General features: G+C 35.0%; 2 protein-coding genes across 3 annotated transcripts in view; one reads left to right on the plus strand and one right to left on the minus strand.

The window, feature by feature from the left end:
• LOC100741264 (4-coumarate--CoA ligase 1-like) overlaps nucleotides 1-20753 on the plus strand; it is a 76212-nt gene that overhangs the window by 42026 nt on the left and 13433 nt on the right. Inside the window, exon 1 of one of the 2 annotated variants that reach the window (XM_033322173.1) lies at nucleotides 297-315. The exons of the other annotated variant lie outside the window; for it this stretch is intronic. The gene's annotated coding sequence lies outside the window, so the exon portion shown is untranslated. Of the gene's footprint in view, nucleotides 1-296; nucleotides 316-20753 lie in introns of those variants that run through there. 2 annotated transcript variants of the gene reach the window in all.
• Nucleotides 2422-4173, minus strand: LOC117151980 (histone-lysine N-methyltransferase SETMAR-like). The gene is made up of 2 exons (XM_033322171.1): nucleotides 4063-4173; nucleotides 2422-2991 (listed from the first exon to the last, which is right to left on the minus strand). Exons 1-2 carry the CDS (start codon nucleotides 4171-4173, stop codon nucleotides 2422-2424), a joined length of 681 nt encoding a protein of 226 aa, XP_033178062.1.

Consider the following 20753-nt stretch of genomic DNA (forward strand, 5'->3'; position numbering starts at 1 on the left):
GAGTCGAGAAGCAGCGTGCGAGTCGAGAAGCAGCGTGCGAGTCGAGAAGCAGCGTGCGAGCGGAGAAGCAGAGCTTGCGAGTGGCGTTGCCGAGAGAATGTTGATTGCGTTTTGGGAGAGTCGAGTCGTATTCTAACCATCTAGTTGTGCTGCTTTCTGTACGTTTGGCGAGAATAGCTCAGGTTGAACAACAATCGCCTTTTCTATCTTCCATTCCTTTGTAAACACACATTATATCATGATATTACATACGTTTTACATAATAATAAGAGGAATAAGAACAAAATTAAGTACGTCTGTTATAAAATATTTGTGGTAATTATGTTTTTAATAAATTTTTATAACTTCGTGTAAATTATAACAGAATTAGCTGTGCCACATATTAAATGCTAGAGAAACAGAAATCTTAGATTCCGTGATCAAGTAACGATCAATTTTAACTGCGATATCGTTAATTATAATTATTCTCGTTTCAATATAAATTGCATTTAATTAAAATAAGATGCAGAATGTGTTGGTAGAATTTAATATTGTAAAAATAAAATAACAATGTGTGACAGAAAATCAAACCTTTGCAAACTTATCAGTTATTATTAGTGATTTTGTAATGAACAAAGACAATAATTAAATATATACAACTAGTACATTATTACTTTATTAATTCATAAACTATAAATTAATATAATATAGTACACTTCATAGTACATATTACTACTTCATAACCTTAAACTTTCAAAAGCAGATACATTATCCTATACTAAATATGTTATTTTGTCCGTGTAAAATATATTTAACTAGTCGGTTAATTAATTGTTGAATTTTTAAAATACCGGTTAAGTGACATGAAATTTATTTGAACTGATAATAAGTTTGAGATAATATTGCAATGCCCAATCGTTTGTAGCTTATATTATATTAATTTTAACGATTTTGTACAATTATTTAAAAGGAAATATTATCAAAAAGCAATAATGTTCCCAAAAAATTCATATATCAATGAGCTTTGACCTGTTTCGCAACAATGATCAGTAACAACGAACTTTCTATACGAATTTTTTATCACATCTCTTATCAGATATGTTACTAGGCATAATTGACAGAATAAATTAAAATTTTGCAATAATACAAACTACGGTAATTATAGAGGAAAAAGTACACCTCCCCGATTTCAATGAGCTTGAAATTTGTTGCCAAGGTCAACACTCTGAACAATTTTTCTCATACATGTAACTGCTATCGTGTTTACTATAAAACATCTTATATTCAAAAGCTTACCATTTGCAAGAGTGTTTGTCTTTACTTTTACATTCTTGTATTTAGCATTACGTTGTAATAAATTGCGAAGTAAATCTATTCCCAATATTGTTGAGAAGTTATATTTGCCTAAATAGTTATTTCTCATGTATTATATGTTGCCAGTATTCTTATAGATTATACATATATATATATATATATATATATATATATGTGTGGGATGGTGTGACGTCAGAGAGGGACGTGGCGTGAGGAGTGGTTGTTTATTAGCGTTGTCCAGATATGTTGACGTTGCCAAAGAGCGTTGTGAGCGTTGCCAAGGCATGTTTGGATAAATGTGAGCGTGAAAAAGATTGTAGCGAGAGTTGAGAGAGTCAGAGTTGAATTTATCATCGTCGTGTGAAGATCGTTGTGTCGTTGTGTCGTACAAGTGGTGAGTAACGAATACGTGAAACGGGGTTTTATATTCGATTACGCGTGAGTGCAAACGATATTGTATTAATCATACTGTTACTTTCAAACTAATAATATAACATTCCTACATACTTATTTTTTGTAGTTTAAGAGCATTTAATAAAATATACCCGTTTAGTATACGGACTTCAATAAATAGGCCATACACGTTCTTATAATATTATTATTTATTATCTATATCCATTATTTTATAGTTTCACTCATATTCAAGTACATGATGCAAATGCGTAATGTTTTGTGTCATACTGTTTTTGCACAACTAGTAATAAAGATTGCAGATGTCGTGTTCCACTATGTAAGCAGAGTTATTCTGTGCATTTCAAACCTATATTTTATGGCGGAGTTGACGACTAAAAGATGTAATAATATGGAAATATTGGGTTGGCAACTAAGTAATTGCGTATTTTAAATAAGAAGGAAAAATATAATTTTATTCAATTAGGTATTGTCCGTTTTTGTCGATGACCTTTTGCTATCTTTCAGGCAGTGTCATAATTCCATGTTCATAAAACTCCCGATTTTGCTAGCAAAAAACTGAATTAAATGTGATTTTACATTATCAGCGTCATTAAAAATTGTATCATTTAAGGAGTTCTGCATGGAACGAAATAAATGGAAAACAACACCTTTACGATTTGCTAATTCTGGCCGTTTTTCTTGAACTGCATCGCTCAGTTTGGCGAGTTGTTGAACTTACACGTTTGAATTAATCATTTGGTTTCCTGGTTTTAAAGTACAGAATTCCTGTATAATCCCACCAAACTGACAGCATAATCTTTTTTGGTGAATCTCAACTTTTGGTGTCGTCTGGACTGATTCATCTTGCATCACCCACTTTTGGTTGTCAGTAATCAGTCGTTTCAGAAATGGATCAATTTCATTGCGTTTCCGAAGCAAATCGCAGATGCTAATGCGTTGTATCATATTAATTTCCTTAAGCTGATGAGGGACCCATAAATCGAGTTTCTTGACATAGCCAAGCTGTCTTAAATTTTTTTTAATGCATGTATGAGATACATTGAGGTTCTCTGCAATCTCACGCGTTGTGCTATGACGATTTGAATCGATAATGGCCTTGATATGGGTTTCATCAACTTCAACTGGACGGCCAGACTGTTGAGCATTTTTCAGCGAAAAATTACCAAAACGAAATTTGGCAAACCAATTTTGACACTGCCTTTCTTTCAAGGCTTCATTCCCATATACGGCATAATTGCTTGCGTGCTTGCGATGCGTTCCTGCCTTTTCGGAAATAAAATATGTCTTAAACGCGCGTCTTGTTTTTCCATTTTTAAATTGCGATAAAAATGAAACTAAATAACTAATCAATACAATTTTTTTTTACTAAATTAAAGGTGGAAGTTCAAACAATAAGAAAACAAATTAGGTGCTTTGAACAAACATTTGTTGATAAAACAAAAGAATGTTAGTAGAGGAATTGAAAAATGTTTTAATGTGGAAATGCAAATAAATTTACTTAAGCGACTGAAAGGATACATATGAAATACATAAAATATAATAGAACGATGGAAAATAAGCTAAATATGTAAAATGAAATGAATTATCAACTATCATAATGATATTGTCACGAAATGTCGTTACTTGTTCGACATTGTATTTTGCTAGTTGGAGTCTAATCTAAGTAAGTCACGAAACAAAGTACTGTCGGTAAATTAAAAAAGATACGCTTGGATACGATATAGCGACCGAAGTCTATTGGTAATACAGGATATGACAATTGCTCTACGCATGAAAATAATGTACCAATTGGCAATATTACGAAATGTTTCACGATAATGAATTTGTTTGCATTCAAAATATAAAATCATCCGAATGAAATTTTCAGCTGTTCACTGTTTAATTTAGGGTGCTTGCATAGGTATTTTAATAAAAATGTTTATCGACACATTGCAGCAAAAATGGAATACGTAGGTATCTATAAGGCTTTTGTGACCAATATCATTGCTCCATGTAGGATATTTTATATGCGGGAGATGAGTTTCGTAGAATATAGTTGTGCCGATTTTTCTCAAGACAGTGGCGAAGTGAACATTTTGTGCAAACATTTTGCGAACATTTTGTCCATGGACAAACGAATGTACTTTTATCAATGCTTTTGCTAGTAATGGGATTTTTAATCGACACAACGAGCACGTCTACCCTAAAGTAGACGTGTTACAGAAAATCCACGTTCTACAAGAAATACGAACAATCAAGTAAGATGCATCAACGTGTGGTGTGGAATTCTTAATACGTGCCTTATGGATCCGTATTTCTTTCCCCACAATACTTTAAATGCTAAACGATATCCGTATTTCCTGGAATTCACATTACCCGATTTGCTACGTGATGTTCCATCAGAGACGCGAAACCATCTGAAATACGAGTACTATCAGCAGGATGGAGCACCGGCTTGCAACGCACGCGCCATACGGAGATACACATATTTAACATCAACTTGTGAAGAAAAATGGGTTAGGGTTTTAAAACCTGACTTAAACCCCTTTCACATTTTCTTACGGGCTTTTTTCAAAAATGGACCGTGAATAGAAACTTGTATTCTAGCAGATGACACGAAAGAACGAATTGAAACGAGCTGTTTGAGTATGAGTGCTGAATAAATGAATAGTGTAATGAAAAATTTAAGAAAACGAATGAAAAAATACTTAGAACATAGCGGTCAAATGTTTGAGTATTTGTTGTAAACGTTCAGAAATAGTTAGAGTTGTCGAAAAGTATCGAGTTCTTCGCGAACTGATAACTCTTTGATACTTCCTTGTTAAGAACGATAAGAGGAACCAATTAATGTCGAAAGGTAGTAGAACAACGCAATCTTTTTACCTATAATCTTGTATAGTATTCCGGGTTACATTTTGCAATATTTAGCGGTCATTGTAGTTAGAACTAATGCGCAGACTTTATCCTTCAGCTGGAAAATTAGTATGATCGCCTCTTCCTATCCAATGATTTGGAAATAACCCATTCAATGTGTTTTCTCCCATTACTGCACAATGCGCAGAACATGCATCTTGTTGGATCCACGTTTTTCGAGGAATATTTAACGGGCAAATCTTCCAATAATGCGCATAAAATTTCTCTTAGGAAACGTGTATACTTTGATCCGGCCAGTGCTACATTCGTAAAACATGACCCTATAATACAATTTCCGAGTATACCAAACCGTACGTTAACACTTTGCTTTGTCTATGTTGACGATCGATTTATCTAAATCAATATTCACAAAATTTTAAATGACGATAAAAAGCATTGCCAGTGAACTTTAAAACTTTTGACCAACGGTGTGGATGAATTTTGTGCCTTTGGAGTATGCGCGACTATACGATGCTTGCCCGACTAATTCCATATTGCCTTTCAATTTCGCGATAGCATACTGACGGATCAATGTAGCTGCGATCAAAAGTGTAATTTCGTTTCCATTGTTCGTCACTGTTTTACTTCGAATCGGTTTTTTACATGAAAAGTTTTCAATTTGTTGAAATTATTTAACAACATTATTGAAAGTATTACCAGACGGTTAGAGTTTATGAGGAAATCTCACCGTATACCATCGTTTGACGCGTGCTGCAATTACTCTAACTTCAGAATAAACTGATAACATATCTACTTTTTCTTCTTTTGTGTGCTTAATATCGGAGCGATACTGTACACTAACTAAATATGTATAATACTGTAAAAATGACGCGGACAAATATCTGCAGCAGCTAAATATTGACATTAGGTCGATGGTTGAATACTTCTCAACTGTTTACATTTCATGGAACCGTAGAACACAATCGTTTTAAGCGCCAATTCTGCTAAACGTAGTTAACATTTGTATAAGAAAATTTCGATTTCTCAATATTTAATTGTTTAAATTACAATATTTCAATCGCATTCACCAACGAGAAAGATGTACTCTTCGAGAAAGATGTAATCATTCAACCGTTACTTGAAACATGTTTCGCTACGAGGAACTATGACTATGATTATAAATTAAGATTTCAATATCAAATGAGTATCTTGGATTAATATCTGATCAATATCGTACTCTGCAGAAAAGAAATATCCAATAAGAGTTAGTACTTGCACAGCTTCGTTGTTCCTGGAGTTCTAAAGGAACTTTGTTAGCAAAAATTGTTTAGTATAAAGAAGTTTATAATGTGACAGTAATAACATTTATGTAGTAACTTATGGATCTTAGAGTAAGCACAAGGACAATAATGATGTTATGTTTAGAGTTAAGTTTAGTTTAATAAGCAATACTCAATAACAAAAGAACCGATTACAATATCGTCGTACGTCTTATTATCATACTCTCCCGCTCCTTCACTCTCTGACTTCTTGATTCATACTCCGTGACCTCTCAACTCACACTGCGCTTCTCAACTAACATTCTGGCCGTTCTAGCATCCGTTTGTCTTTTCCTAGGCCCACCACACACGTGTTCCGCAGACGCTCGTAGCCAGGGTCACGTAGGCCCTTATGCACTTGAAATGACCGATGACACATTGATAGACCCGACGGCGCCTCGGCTCTCGCGACATTGTTCATGGTTAACTCGATGTTTCTTAGGCCCTTTTCCCCGATATTACATTTATTATATATTTTTTAATACACTAGGTCTCAATTCTCTATGACATATGATTGCATTTATGTTGTTATTTCTATACTCAGAGGTAGATGCATTTAAAAACAATTATTACCGCCATATCAAGAACCTTTCTATACCGAACATTTTGCTAATAAAGGTTTCTCATAGCTCCAAAATAACGGAGCTATTAAAGTGATTGCAATTTTATCCATATCTGCAACAAGTCCAACATTATAAGAAGAAAATATTGTTTTTCAGTAAATGTAAGGTTAAAATGTACATTCTGACAGATATAGCACGACATCGATTATCCATTCGCATAATTCAGCAATTATTCCTTCTATTACATACGAACATATAGTAACTGGTTTAATGTACAACATATAACGGTTCCACGAGACAATACGTGTATCGCCGTGCGAAACAGTGAAAGATACGCGTATGAGATACATCTGAGAATGAAATATAATCTCATTTGTTCTTGTATCGATCATTTGTTCAGATCATTTTTCAGTTGAGAGTAACTTCTCCTCTCGAGCATCCGTTTTAGATGAAAATCTATTCTTTGAGGAATGGACAAGTTTAAAGTTTTGTCTATTTGGACGTTATACGAAAGAGCTAAAAGGAAAAACGAGTGAAAAGAGAACATTACTACGAGCGGATACAGATCTAGAATCACACGTGAAGATTTAACGTTTCAACAGGATAACGCAACAGGTTTATGCAACAAAACATGTAAGAGACTGGATTGGCAAAGAAATAAGTACTTTAGAATTGCTAAAGAGATCGCCGAATGTCATTATAATTGAAAATAATTCAGGAGAATAAGTAAAAGATGTTTATGGAAAGAATAAAGACAATTTGAAAGTATCGCAGGGTTATAAAGTCGTATGTGCGTAAGAAAAGTAGGTAAAATTTCATTGAAGATATATTAAGACGCAAAATATATCTTCTTCAAATCATACGTTGACAATTATGCAGAGCAAAGAAGGAAGCCTAAAATATTAAGAGCCATTACTTTACATACATATATCGTAATTTCTTGCTGGCATCCGATAGTTTGCTATTTTTGTTGTTCAACTTTTTATAATAACAGATTCAACTATGCACCAAAACTTATCACCTATCAAAATTAGATGCACATTGTAAAAATTGCAAAATCATGGAATTTATGGAACAAACGATGCCGAAGGATGGATACCATACAATGAAACTCTATTTATATGAACTCTGTTTGAATAAACGAAATTTTAGTAGTGCCTGATTAACTGAACTTTAGCCGAGTTTCTATTATCTGAACTGCCGCTGAGCGTCGATCCACTTGTACGAATGTCTCGCAGCAAGATGTGAACAGTACTGGGACGCGTTATGTGACGCATTCTCATCTTCGCAATAGATAGAAATTTGCAGCGTTATGTCTTTGAATGCAAATGTCTCCTGGATTCCCCTTGCACGAACATGGACTCCTACTAACCGAACGCAAAATCATAGGCGGACTCGTATTAAGTGAACGACTCGGTCATATGGATCAACCTAACCGGTTTATATAAACCGAGTTTTACCGTACCATGTCTTTACCGTGTGAATGACACGATTTGTTCCAATGTTTCGTCTGCCGATTTCATAGGAAAAGTATAGCTAGCGGCCGAGGATCTCGGGATACAGGAAATCAGTATCGCGGTACTATATCTGTGGAGAATCGTCGTGCGAACGCTTCCATTGGTATGCGTTACTACACATGTATATTCAGTATCTATTATAAGCGTATTACGATATACGACACGTATCGTCGCGTGAAATCCGCCTTTATGGTGTAAGATGCTTACATATATACAGGGCGATCCTTAGAAAATGATCGATTAGGCTTCCTCCAAAATGGGAAGAAAAATGTTCTGCTCCAAAACCAAAAGTCTAACTGATCTCAAAGCCAACCTAATTTTAAGGCGCGGTTCTTAATTTTCTACAAAAGGATATTAAGGACTTGTATCTGAAGCTGCTTAATTTCAAAGATATTTCAATAAGAAATTCATTAAAATTCTGTGGATACGAGACACGGAAAACGTAATCATAACAGCACTGCGTTGTCTTTCCTTGTCTTTCATCCAATAAGTTTTAGAAGATTAAAGTTAAAATATCTTTAAAACTAATCATTTTTCGACACAAGTACTTTAATACTTTTTTTGTAGAGAATTAAAAAGTGCATCGAATGGTGTCGATGCATCTTAATTAGAATTTTTAAAATAAGCCACTGTTTGGAAGATGTTTGCGCGAATCGATCAAAATGAGACATCCTATATAAATATGTATAAATTTACGATTATGATATGATAGATTATGATTATGATAGAAATGGCAGACTTTGCTTTAAACAACGATTTGCCGTTAAATAAACGCATAATTACGTCCACATTTTCTGGCTAATAAGCAAAAGTACTCTTTTAATTAATATCTGAAATAACATATTTAAAGTAACCGGGAGAGAAACATTGAAGATTTCTATCGCGTGCAACTTTACTGGTCTCCATTTCGAGTTTATTGAAACAGCAAATCGTGCAAATTTGCTTGACTGAAACATAGAAGCGGTATAGAGAAAGAGATGGAATTCATTCAAGCTAAAAGTGGAAACCGACATCCACGAGGAAAAGGACCAATTCCGTGGAATATCACGATGATTATTATAAAAGCGACCATTACCGTGCCAGGTTGTTAAAATTTTACTCAACCGTATCTGCATTTGCAATACGTTTCTGTTACCGATCTTCTGACTGAATGAACACAGACGTTTCTTTCCATTATTTTACTTAACGTTATAGCTAAAACGTACAACTTAATAATATTTCATGCCATGAAAAATATCGTTCATTTTCCAAATGATTTCTAAAGGATTCAATTTCAAGGATATAATTCTAGATAAATGTTAATTACCTGTTTCTCTTATTTTACGTTATAAACTTTTCAATCGATTAATCGTACCTTACACTTTACAGAATTCATACTTAGAGATCCCACTTTTTCAATTATCAACAAAAGTTGACGATAGACTCTTATTCAAACAACACGCTAAAACATTACAAAGAAGATACAGAGCAGGACCAAGAAGCTTAAAAAGAAAACATGCGGTGGATATCCTCGTTTCAACGACAAACCAATAAAAATCGGATAGCTAGCTCCAATGAAAAGCTAAATGAGCGAATAAATGAAAGTGTGTGCATAGTGCAACAAGCTATAAATAGTTGTTACTGTGGATAAGTATGGCAAAATGCAACTAAGGAAGGAGGTAAATAAAGAAGAAAAGAAAACACGAGCAGAGATAAATCACGTTTTATATTCACATTTAATATTTATATTAATAGCAGTATATTACATAATTAGAGCATATAACTTGCTGTATCGTCAGATCGCATTTGCATCAATTACATTCGTAGAGTTTATCATCCGCTCGCGGACTGTACGGAAAAAATGGCTGAGAAAATTTTTCCAAGAACTTTTGGAAAGGAGAGAGTGGAAAGTGTGAAAAAGGCTGGTTGGAGAAGGTGGCTCTACGTTACTACGTTTCCTCGGCTGGTAGTGTTATTTATTGTTCGACCCGATGAATGTCATTTAAAATTTCGATATAAATTAATTTAAGGGGGTAAAGGGGTTTGCAGGGTAGCGCAGTGGGACGGGGCGTAATGGCTCGGAAAATGAAGTTCTTGTAGCCCGGCTGAGAGAGAATCTCACCCCCTCTATTTCACTCTTCCGCTTTTATCCTTAGCCGCTTCCGTCTCTGCGGCAAAGCAACCCTCCAGCTACTGTTCCTCTCCTCTTCGGGATTCCCTTCTTCGGCTGCTCTGCTCCTCTATCGCCGCTCGCCCGAGATCCTATCCCTCCCCGAGCATTCGACTCGCCGCGTTCTTTCCTCGTTTCTCTTCGTCTGCCCTCCTCCCAGAGACTCGACATTGCCTGCTGAAATTTCCTTTCGCCTTCCCCTCGCCAGCCTTCCATCTACGTTCAGCCAGCCACTCCGCTTTGCTATTATCTTAAGTAAACAGGCTACCTGTGCGCTCGGGAATTCCAGATAAAGTCACATGTTATCAAAATCCTGACGGTGCTTCGAGCGGGCCGCTGCGTTTGCATCATACCGCCGCCACTTCCGCCCCGCGTTCTGCCGCGTTCTGCCGCGTTCTGCCGCCCTTTACGAGCTAGACACGATCTCGTTAATTCCGTTAAGTCGCGGCCTTACGTTAATACGAACCGGAAGATGGAACAATTGAGCCCGATTGCCAGAGACGTTTCAATGTCGCCGGTAATTTTTCATCCCGGAAACATACTGTCCCAGAAGTACGCGTATAACATCGGCCGTAATGGCAGCTCTGTGCGCTTACAGCAGGTTTTCTTAAACTATGGATCGCCTGACAGAATTGCAAATTTCCCCAACTCGTACACCAGTGAAATGAAAAATGTCAGTCGTCTGTCGTCAAAGGACCAAGAACAATTCACCGAGTTATTAATCAACTTACTTGTAAAACACGATTCGATTTAGGACAGAATTTCCAACAATTTCTAAAATGGCATATCTATCGCAAAACGACCTGTTCGTCACTGGCGATTGTAAGATCAAAATACCGATTGTCCCTGAGAAACGTTCAAGATGCGCTGTTGAAGCTGAGGACAAAATTTAGTTTTTTAAACAGGGACAGTTATCTTATCAATGTGCCGTGGTTTTCTCCTAATAAGTAAAGTTTAGATTTGGGCAGTATAATTAGGCATTTGATGGGTATGTGAAAATTTATCATCTTTTTACTCGATTATTCTGTTATTTTAACGTTCCATTTTTTTATTACAAACTGTTTGAGAGTATTGATTAAACTAGCATATATTTTGGTATATATTGGTACATTTTTTCAGCGCATATGAAATACAAATTGTATCAAAACAAGAAATCGCAATCATATTATACGCTGGAAGTTCAAATTATGATAAATTGCTAATGCGTCATTCAGCAAATGTCCTTTATATATTTATATGGCCTCACAACCAACGGCTGAACTTGCTTTACAAACATCTATATTTACAAAGCGATCTTGTCCGCGCATTTCGAATCATTCACTCTCCCTTCCTCACACACTCCGACTTACTCCGACTAATAATTATCCTACTTATTGCATCCTTTTATGCTCACGAAGACTCCCTTTGGTCTGCTTATATCCTGCCTTCTCCTTTTCTTTTCTTTTGCAGCTTCTTTAGCTATCCCGCAATCCCTCTATCCTGTCTTCCGCTCACTACATCTTCCAACCTGACACCTCTTTCGGTTTCCCTGCAGCCCCTTGTTAAGTGTTCTAGGTTCCCAAATCTATCCGCACATAAATCACTTCTTTCTTTCTCCTCTTTCCAGTATGTACTGATATCACTTAATTATTAATTATTATTTTTTAGTACATTGAAATGTAACAGTACGTTATTGATCTGACGCATATCGCATCGCACGCGTCATCTTTACGGAGAAGCAAATTAAGTAGTGTATCGTCGCATACGCAAAAGCAGCACAACAGATAAGCCATTATTCTCGGCGAAATTGCACAGTTTGCCTGGATAGGCAAATTACAGAGTTTGCCAGTAACATGCTATGTAAGTCGCTTTCCTTACCCATTTAACCCCCGTGAAGTCGTCAAGAACAAGCTAAATACCGCTATTCTGAGAATCAAATTTCACATCCGTGAATGTCAGATGCTATTACTATCGTATCGTAATTCCCTTGTCTTCTGTCGCACCCTTCGCGACTTCCATGAAAACGTTGTTTGGGGGAAGATGTCACCCTTCGTTAATTTTATTAAGCCATAAACGAAAGACACGAAATCATTTGGAACAAATACTCGAGATAAACAATATTCAAGTCATGTATTTTCACTTTTCTGCTTGCATTTACGAACGTATCCGTCTACCTGTCTCTAATCATTTTCTCAGTTGTTTACATACAATATATACACATTTTATGATCTGTTTACGTTATTACGTATTACGGTACATTCTATATAATTTATTTCTAACGACTCTTAGTCCTGTATAATTCTCTTTCATGGATCGTTTAACCTCAAGATACAGGAAATCTTGGAAACGTGTCAGCAAGAGAATTAGTGGTACCTTCCGTGTTATTTTATCATTATTAAATTGTTTCCAAAACTAAAGCATAATACACACGGTATTTAACGATACTATACGACTGTAATATTGTCAAATTTTTAATGATATTTAAGGACAAATTTTCTTCTCATTTCAGCTTATGATGAAATAATACCGACTGAAAAGATCGTTAATAGCGAGCAACTGTGTAAGATAGAATAAGCAAATAATAACTTGGAAACGACACACATTTTCGTTTCATTAAAAATAATTTAACTTTCGTGTTAAAAAAGATCCCGACAACAGTTAAATCCTTATTAAGAAAAGACGATGATTGGAACAATTTCTCTTCTTGTAAATTCATGTAACGATTTATAACTTCTAAATCTTTATAAATTATCTTCCCGTTAATTCGATAATGTCGATTTCGCGAAAGTGGCGATTTCAACGTTAACAGGGTATTGGAGTGGAAAACAATATAGTCGCATATAATTTATTACAAGTAGAAGAAATTACATTGTTGAAAATATAGTGCTCAGAAAAGATTGTATCACGTTCTAAAGACAAGTATCGTAATTACTCGAATAAACGGAAAGTTTATGTTCTACGGACATAAACCAAGAAATCCCTTGTTTCTAAATTTTTGCTTATATTTACACGAGTATTTATTTATCTATACATTTACGAATTTACAATTTACCGGTACACGATACACAGATTGAAGCAATAAATGGAAAACTTTCTCCGTTGAGAAGTAGAATACAATCGTGAATTTTACGAATGTACGTATACGACGGTCTCCAAGGAACCCACATTATAGTATTCGAATACGTTGTATCGTATTGAAATATATGATACCAATTTGAAACATTCGTGGTAGAAGCGAATAATGCTCGTCCGCCTGTAACTTTGGAACAAATGATTCTTTGATTAATATTTATTCAGCATTTCTTATCACACGAGAAAGAATTTTGATTTTATGTAGAATTTTACATAGAAATACACTCAGTCCAAGTAGGCAAGTTATATTTAGTAAATTTCACGCAATTCACTGCAATCGTTAGCGCAAAGAAAATTAAAAATTTCGAGCAAACGGAACTGCGAGTCCTGCTTTCTGTCTGTGCAAATTTCATTCAGGCTGAAGCTCTGCGAGATTTTCTTGTATTTAAATTTATATTTAACCGCCTGTAAACATTTTCTGAAATGAAAGTTTGCTACGCGAAGAAGTGTGCGCCTCTCTGATTGAACTGAAATTTATACATAGGGCATAGTTAGTGTACCGAGAAGTTAGTTAAAACCGGCTTATGTAACAAGAACGGAAGCTTTTTGCATGCGATCTCTTCCAACCTTTAAACTCACCCCAACATGTTATAAAAGCTCTTTGTTGCGTAAATTAATGCACACGAACCGCGCACCCGCACCAGATTTTAAAAACCTGGCATCGAACAGAAGTCTCGAGATGAATTTTTAAAAGTAAAATTAAATTTTTCCGCTGTAATGCACACATAGAAAATATTTCTTTGTGCTCGTATCTCGGCACACGAAAAGTTGATGCTTAATATTATTCGATTTGAGCCTTTTACTCGTGGTGTTCGTCGAAATTACTCCGCCGAAGAAATGACGAGTATTCCTACTACTATACTCGATATTTTTCATTTTATTGCACTCTGTTGTCTGCATGCGCATTGCTGTCATTATCCATTGACATTGCTACAAAGATGCAATTTATTAACGAACCAGTAATACTTCATGAATTCGTTATTTCGTATTCTCCGGTGTTGTCCTCGGTACACTATGTTCTTTAACGTCTACCACGGAAAGAAGCCTAGCAGCTTTAGATCTGATGAGCGTGATGGCCATAGAAATTCTCCACCGCGATCAATCCATCGTTTGGGAAATTGCCTGTCTTTCATTTTCCTTGCTACGTATACGTAATCTGCAGGGCAGCATATAAATCTTTGACGATATTGAATCTTCAACTTGATATTACATATTACGTGAAGCAAACTTTTCACGAACAAAGCGAGATTATTCGTTAATTGTTGGCTTTAAAGTTAGTAAATACCTTTTTACATAAAAGTAAGCGGTTTTTTAAACGGCGTCCTTAGTTAGACGGCAAGCCGCACCGCTTCAGCAAGTCATAAGTATTCTCAGGGTGTCTGGGCGCGCCGCATGAAACCAAGAATCGTCGGTATGTGGCTCGTGTGTCCCAGTATGGCCGCCACAATCAGAGTGGCACGCGCTCTCAACCCCGGTCCATCTACTCCTAGCAGCGAACCTACCTCCGGCAACTAACCCCGAACACCGACTCCTAGTCAGGCAGTTCAGTGATTTCCGAGAACACATTCTCACCTATTCTTCTGGTCACTGTTACTGTGCGTGAATATTCGAAACATTGCTAGTAAGATTATCGTAACACACGCTTTAATTACTCAATAACATGTACCTGCAGCCCCAATCACATCGCGTTGCATGATGAGGAATCTCGCATCTATCTCTTCGCTTGGTATACAAAAATTCCACTTGCATACAAAATTTAACTTCGCCTTTAACGCAATATTAATTTTAATATACACGTTATTTTTGCTGTTGGTTATGTAAATTAGTATTTACGTCCACCAATAACAGACAAATACATCGTGTTACCTCAATTTCTACCTGGTTACTAGATGTACTGTTTCTGTTTAAAATAAATAGAATATAAAGATTGTTAACGACAGTTTAAATTTTGTTTTCTGTTTACGAGTATGTTATAAATATTTTGAAAACCCTTGTATTTATAAATATGTTATAAATATTCGACAAATTTGATTTAAGCAAGCACCAACTTACAATATATCCTTATTATCGGTTTAATAATCGGGTTATGTACGGTCGATCATATTCATATTCGAACACTCTTTAAAGCAGAATAACTTTAGAAAAATTAAATCAAACTCTGTTTTGATCAAAATACAGTCTGTAAATTTACATTTAAATTAATTATATGTAAGAAATACAATTATGCTCCGCGTAACGCGATTCACAATTTTTCTACCATTTGGGGCCATGTAATAAAAAGAGTGTGTCGAGTGTACTGCGAATGATGATGAAAAGATTCTGAATACACTTTATTTTCATAGCGAAACCAAGCACTGCTTGAGTAACATAAATAGTCCATATGTTTTTTTATATAAAATTGCGGGAGATTTTACAACAAATTCAAGAAGTGCATTATTTTAACACTTGTTCAAATTGCACACCGCCTTTCGCAATACAACATTCTGCCTTTTTCTTTGTAGAAGTTTGAATTACTTACTTATTAGAGTGCCTGAATATATGATTCTACATGCCGTAGTAATTCTCTCTTTCTGTATCAAAGAGTGAAATATTATTATTTCCACTACTGTTTTCAAAACATTTTTCGTTACATTGCCGCAAATGGCACAAAAATGGAGAAAAAAAGATTGCGTTACGCTCTTCATAATGAAAAGGAGTCGAGTTTCCCTTAACAGACATCATTTTTGTCGGACACGATATGGATCGTTTGATACTAACATATTAGTGGCACTTAGTCCAACATCCTTAGCTTAAGCTAGTCATAATTGGATAAAGAAAGTTTTAGAGTTAAATTAATCAGCTTTTAAGTTCTGATTTGATTACTATGTCTATAAAACTTGACTCCCTTTGCTCGTAATTTACAGGAAAAGTTAGTGACTGTTAAACAGATGTTTTGCATAGCAAAGGACATTAGATTTTCTGCAATAGCCAATGCTGAAACTCCATGAAAGAATAGACTGTGCAGTAGATGTCTGATAGGGAACAAAAAAGATACATAAATTATTTAACAATGGAAGGAATTATAAATATGAATGAAATATTATAGTTGAAACCGTTTACGTTTTATCATTTTCTTGCTCAGAAAATTGTTTGTCTCTGGAATTTTGTTAAATACTTGCTATCTACTTTACGATAAATTTATATTAAAAGAGAATTACAGTAATCAGCTTCGTTGATAGAAATATTTTTTGCTTTTGTTAGAAATGTTTGAAAGGTAATTATAAGTGAAGTAATAAAAACTGTGAGAAAAGATAACGTAATTTTAAATTTCATGCTAATGACAATATAACGCGTAATAGTAATATTAATAGAACCTAACACACACATACACTGCGTACTATATAAAAACCCGAAAACTTACTTGAAAGCGAAAGCTACAAGTTATGCCGTGACAAAACAATACACATCAGTTACGTGTAAAACAATGTTAAAACAATTGCATGTAACAGACCAGACACCATATTTGTAAATAAAAGGGAGAAGAAAACCCACCTAATCGACGTTGTAATACCAAACGACGCAAGCATCACGCAAGAAGAACAAGAAAAAATCACAAAATGCATTCTATCCAACAAAAAAGAATAATAATAGTATTCATAGTTATATACGTCACAGATATCACAACAACAAAATTTTCCAACTACCTTAAAACCATAGATATAAATATACATATTTATTCAAACATCAAAAAGTTGCGATACTCAAAATAACAGCAATAGACAGGACAATGCGAAGACTTTAAAACCACGCAAGTGTAATAATCACAGTAGAATGCATAATTTATTTATTTCTGGGAAGTGAATATATCTCTACCATTTAAATGAATAAACAATTTTTATATTTTCATTCATTCAGAATTTTAGACCTTTTCTATTAAAAAAAAAAAAAGGAAAAAAAACGGGCAATATTTCTTATCTTTACTCCTCGTATTTTAAAAACTAATTTCCGTGACATCTGCATAGGTCTATAAATGTACAAAATCAGAAAATAATTTAAGCGCCTTACGTATAATCATTGATATTTATCGTTGAACTCGACAATAAGCAAATTTTTGCTAAAAAAATTTGCACGCCGTTCTGACCACACTATTTGGCAATCGCGTTTCCTATATATCATGCACGGATCTTCGATCCAATCTCGCATCCACTCCGACTGAACCTAAACAGCGATTTCTCAGCATTCCGACTTCCAAGAACGGATTCCTACCTCGCGTTTCATCATTTTACTGATGGAATATTTGAAGGATTTTCAATAGGATACCAGAGAGAAATGCAGCATCCTGTATGTTGTCAAGGAATACTGATATGTTTAACAGGCACGAAATAACGCGCAAATGATTCAACTGTATCATTAGCATACACCCAAACAAAAACATTCCGCAACCAATGGAACTTTAATATCATTCTCCGAGAGAAAGGTTCAACTGCTGTGACTTTTCTTGCAAATATAATAGAAATATTAACAAGTAAATTAATTTATAAAATAAACATATAAAAGGATAAAAAAGTTTGACCTTTTGATCCAGATTTTCAAGGTCTAAGTCAACCTTCACCAAACCGAGAGTGCGGAAAATCAGGCTATGGTAGTTCGGGTCGTATAAATTCTATCCCTAATCCCTGTACATATTTGAAACGGAAAAAGGCATCCGTTCCTAGGAAATATTATGTTCGGATAATAGAACATTGGACTATCTGAGTATTCGGCTGATGGGTGTTCGGATAAGGAGCACTCTACTCTACATGGTAGCGACTGTTTTGAAATTGTTCAGTAATTTTAACACACGGTTATTCCTAAAATACTTTGATACTAATTTTAGTAAATTAATTTACACTTTACCAATTAATATCGAATAACGAACGTTATACTTATTCCTTTGACACAGGTAACAACAATTTACGGTATTGAACATAGTCTAAAAGTTCTCCTTACTTCAAATAAGCTATGGCATTTCTTTTAAATGCAAGCACCTACGGATCACATTAATGATAATGGAAAGTGAGAATACAGATAAGCAATGTCTTTATGGTTATTTGATCGTATCCATCATCAATTGTTATTATCTTGATAATTAACTAATCAGGCACCTGTTTCGTCACTTTCTATCGATATTCACAAGTTCCTCCTCCATTCTTGTTTTAAATCGAAACTCTGCAATTTGAATTGTAGATCCTGTATCGATCATGTAAATCGGAATTCGCTGAATCTGAAGATGTCGATTTAAAGATTAACTTCTATTGCAGAAATTGGTTCTGTAACATAGTTAATCAGCATCGACATTAGTTAGCTGTAAGCAAGTATAATTAATATTTTGTATAGATTGTCTATGCTTTATTCGGGAGAGAAATAATCGATAGCCTGTTCATATTATACGATATTATAAATATTCGCAAAGTTATAAGTGGTATCGAGAAAGGTTGACGTGCGAGCTCCTTGTCGTTAAATTAAATGTATATTAAAACATTCTTAACTGTTAATGGGGGCCAAACCTTATGTATTTAGTCTGACAGCATTTCGTTAATTAGTATGAAGCTAAATAATAGGTATCGGAATTGAAGAAACGTAAATTTTGTTATTAACGACGCTAGATACTCTATGCGAATGAACTGGAACGTCTCAAGAATGATTAAAAATTAAAAGGTCATCGTGAGATAATCTGGCCGTTGCAAATTCTTATATTACTTTAGAGTTTTTTGTACTCCTTACTAGTCATTGTCGGACAGAATAGTTTATAAACTCTTCGATGCATATTGTATAATAAGGGTCTAACATTACGTACATACTTAAGGTTCCGGCCGAATAACTTGTAAAGATAAAAAGATACAGAATAATGTTTTGTCATTCCTCCCTCAATCTTCGAGAAAATCGAGTTCGCAAATTTATCAAATACGCTTGAACACTGATAATTCTGGCCTGGACAGGACTAAATAAGCGACAGAAGGTCGATCTACTCGTACAAATAAATTGAAGATGTAGACTAAAATTCGTTCACAAGACGCAAGATTTTATTCCTTTCACGCATTTTCTATTTATTCTCACATGTAGTTTGATCTCGTATCTGTTATTTAGTCCTATCCAGTCTGGAATTAACGTTCAAGTATACTTGATAAATCTTTAAACTCGATATTCTCGAAAACTAAGCCGAGAATGAACAAGTTTTACTTTACATTTTGCCCTGTATTACATTTTTTATATTATATTTCATATATTGATTCTATATTTTTCCACAATGTATCACATTGTAGCTGCTTTTACACGTTATTTAGCTGGATCCTGTATATCAACATGGCTTTAGAATAGGGGTTAGATGCAATTTTTGAATTTTTTGTTATTTAAATAGCTGTTACCATTACGACATTGATTTTCATTGCAATTATCATCGAGTTTACGATTAGTAATATTTATTTGAAATACTTATTTTAAACAATTCATCTTATTCATCGAATTCGGGTGGACGGATTATCTTCACTGAACAGTTAAATTTCTATCGCCTAAAATAACGCGTAACCGTATTGTTACGCGAAAGGGCGATACACCGGCGGAGCCGGAACACAGTGTTAAGTACATCCGCTTCTTGAATCGACGATTCTTCGAATTGACGGCTAGCACTGACAGATCGATAAGGGTTCGAGGAGCTGATTCAACCGGCTCCTTTTGCGATGTGATAAAAAATGCTATATCGCGGTGCCTCGGGGCTGTTATCCCCGTACTGCTGATCGGTAAACGCCTTTATGATCTTGTGAAAAATAACTCGGGCGCTTACTTTCCGCCGGAATCTTAGACCTTTCCTCTTGCCGCGGCATAACAATATGAAGTTGGAATATGTAGGAATGCAAGTCCTATGCTGTTTGAGCAAAAGGAAAGAAATGGAATGAAGAATGAAAGAATGGAATATCGAATGGCGTATCCGTGGTATCTACGGACGACAATCGATACTATTTATCCTGTATCTAACTGCGAGGTGTAAATGTATTATAAATAAAATCAGTTTCATATATATGTAGAAAATTTACATCGAGATTGGAGACTTTTGATCTTCGTGATGAGTAAAATATGCGATAAAAAATGTTTGACCCTGAATCTCGAAACTATTTAAATAACGATCACAAAATTGTGGTATTCGTACTACGTTTTAGTTTAAGTTATCCTTTATTTATTTAGCTATTATATATTTCTAATTTATACCTAAGTTGAACTAATTTTTTGTGATTTTAAAGATTGGTAGATTTTTGCATAACCCGACCCAATCGTAAATCGTTTATAACCGTTAATCATGAAAGTAATTAAGTTCTATTAGTCTCTGTTCTCTGTTAGAGTGAATCGATTCTGCCGCTTGTGTCAAAGTAAAATCGTATCGTTCCATTTCTACGACGTGAAAACAAAAATATTTTTCCGCCTTTCGCTCGTGTTCCCTATAGGCTACGCCAAGTCGATACCGAAGGAAAACAATTTGTCAATGAGACGTTTCCGTCGTGATATCGAGCTTTCCATCCAATTTATCCGACTTTTCACCGTTGCT

Source organism: Bombus impatiens, unplaced genomic scaffold, assembly GCF_000188095.3.
Source record: "Bombus impatiens unplaced genomic scaffold, BIMP_2.2 scf_0577, whole genome shotgun sequence".
In the NCBI taxonomy this organism is placed as follows: domain Eukaryota; kingdom Metazoa; phylum Arthropoda; class Insecta; order Hymenoptera; family Apidae; genus Bombus; species Bombus impatiens.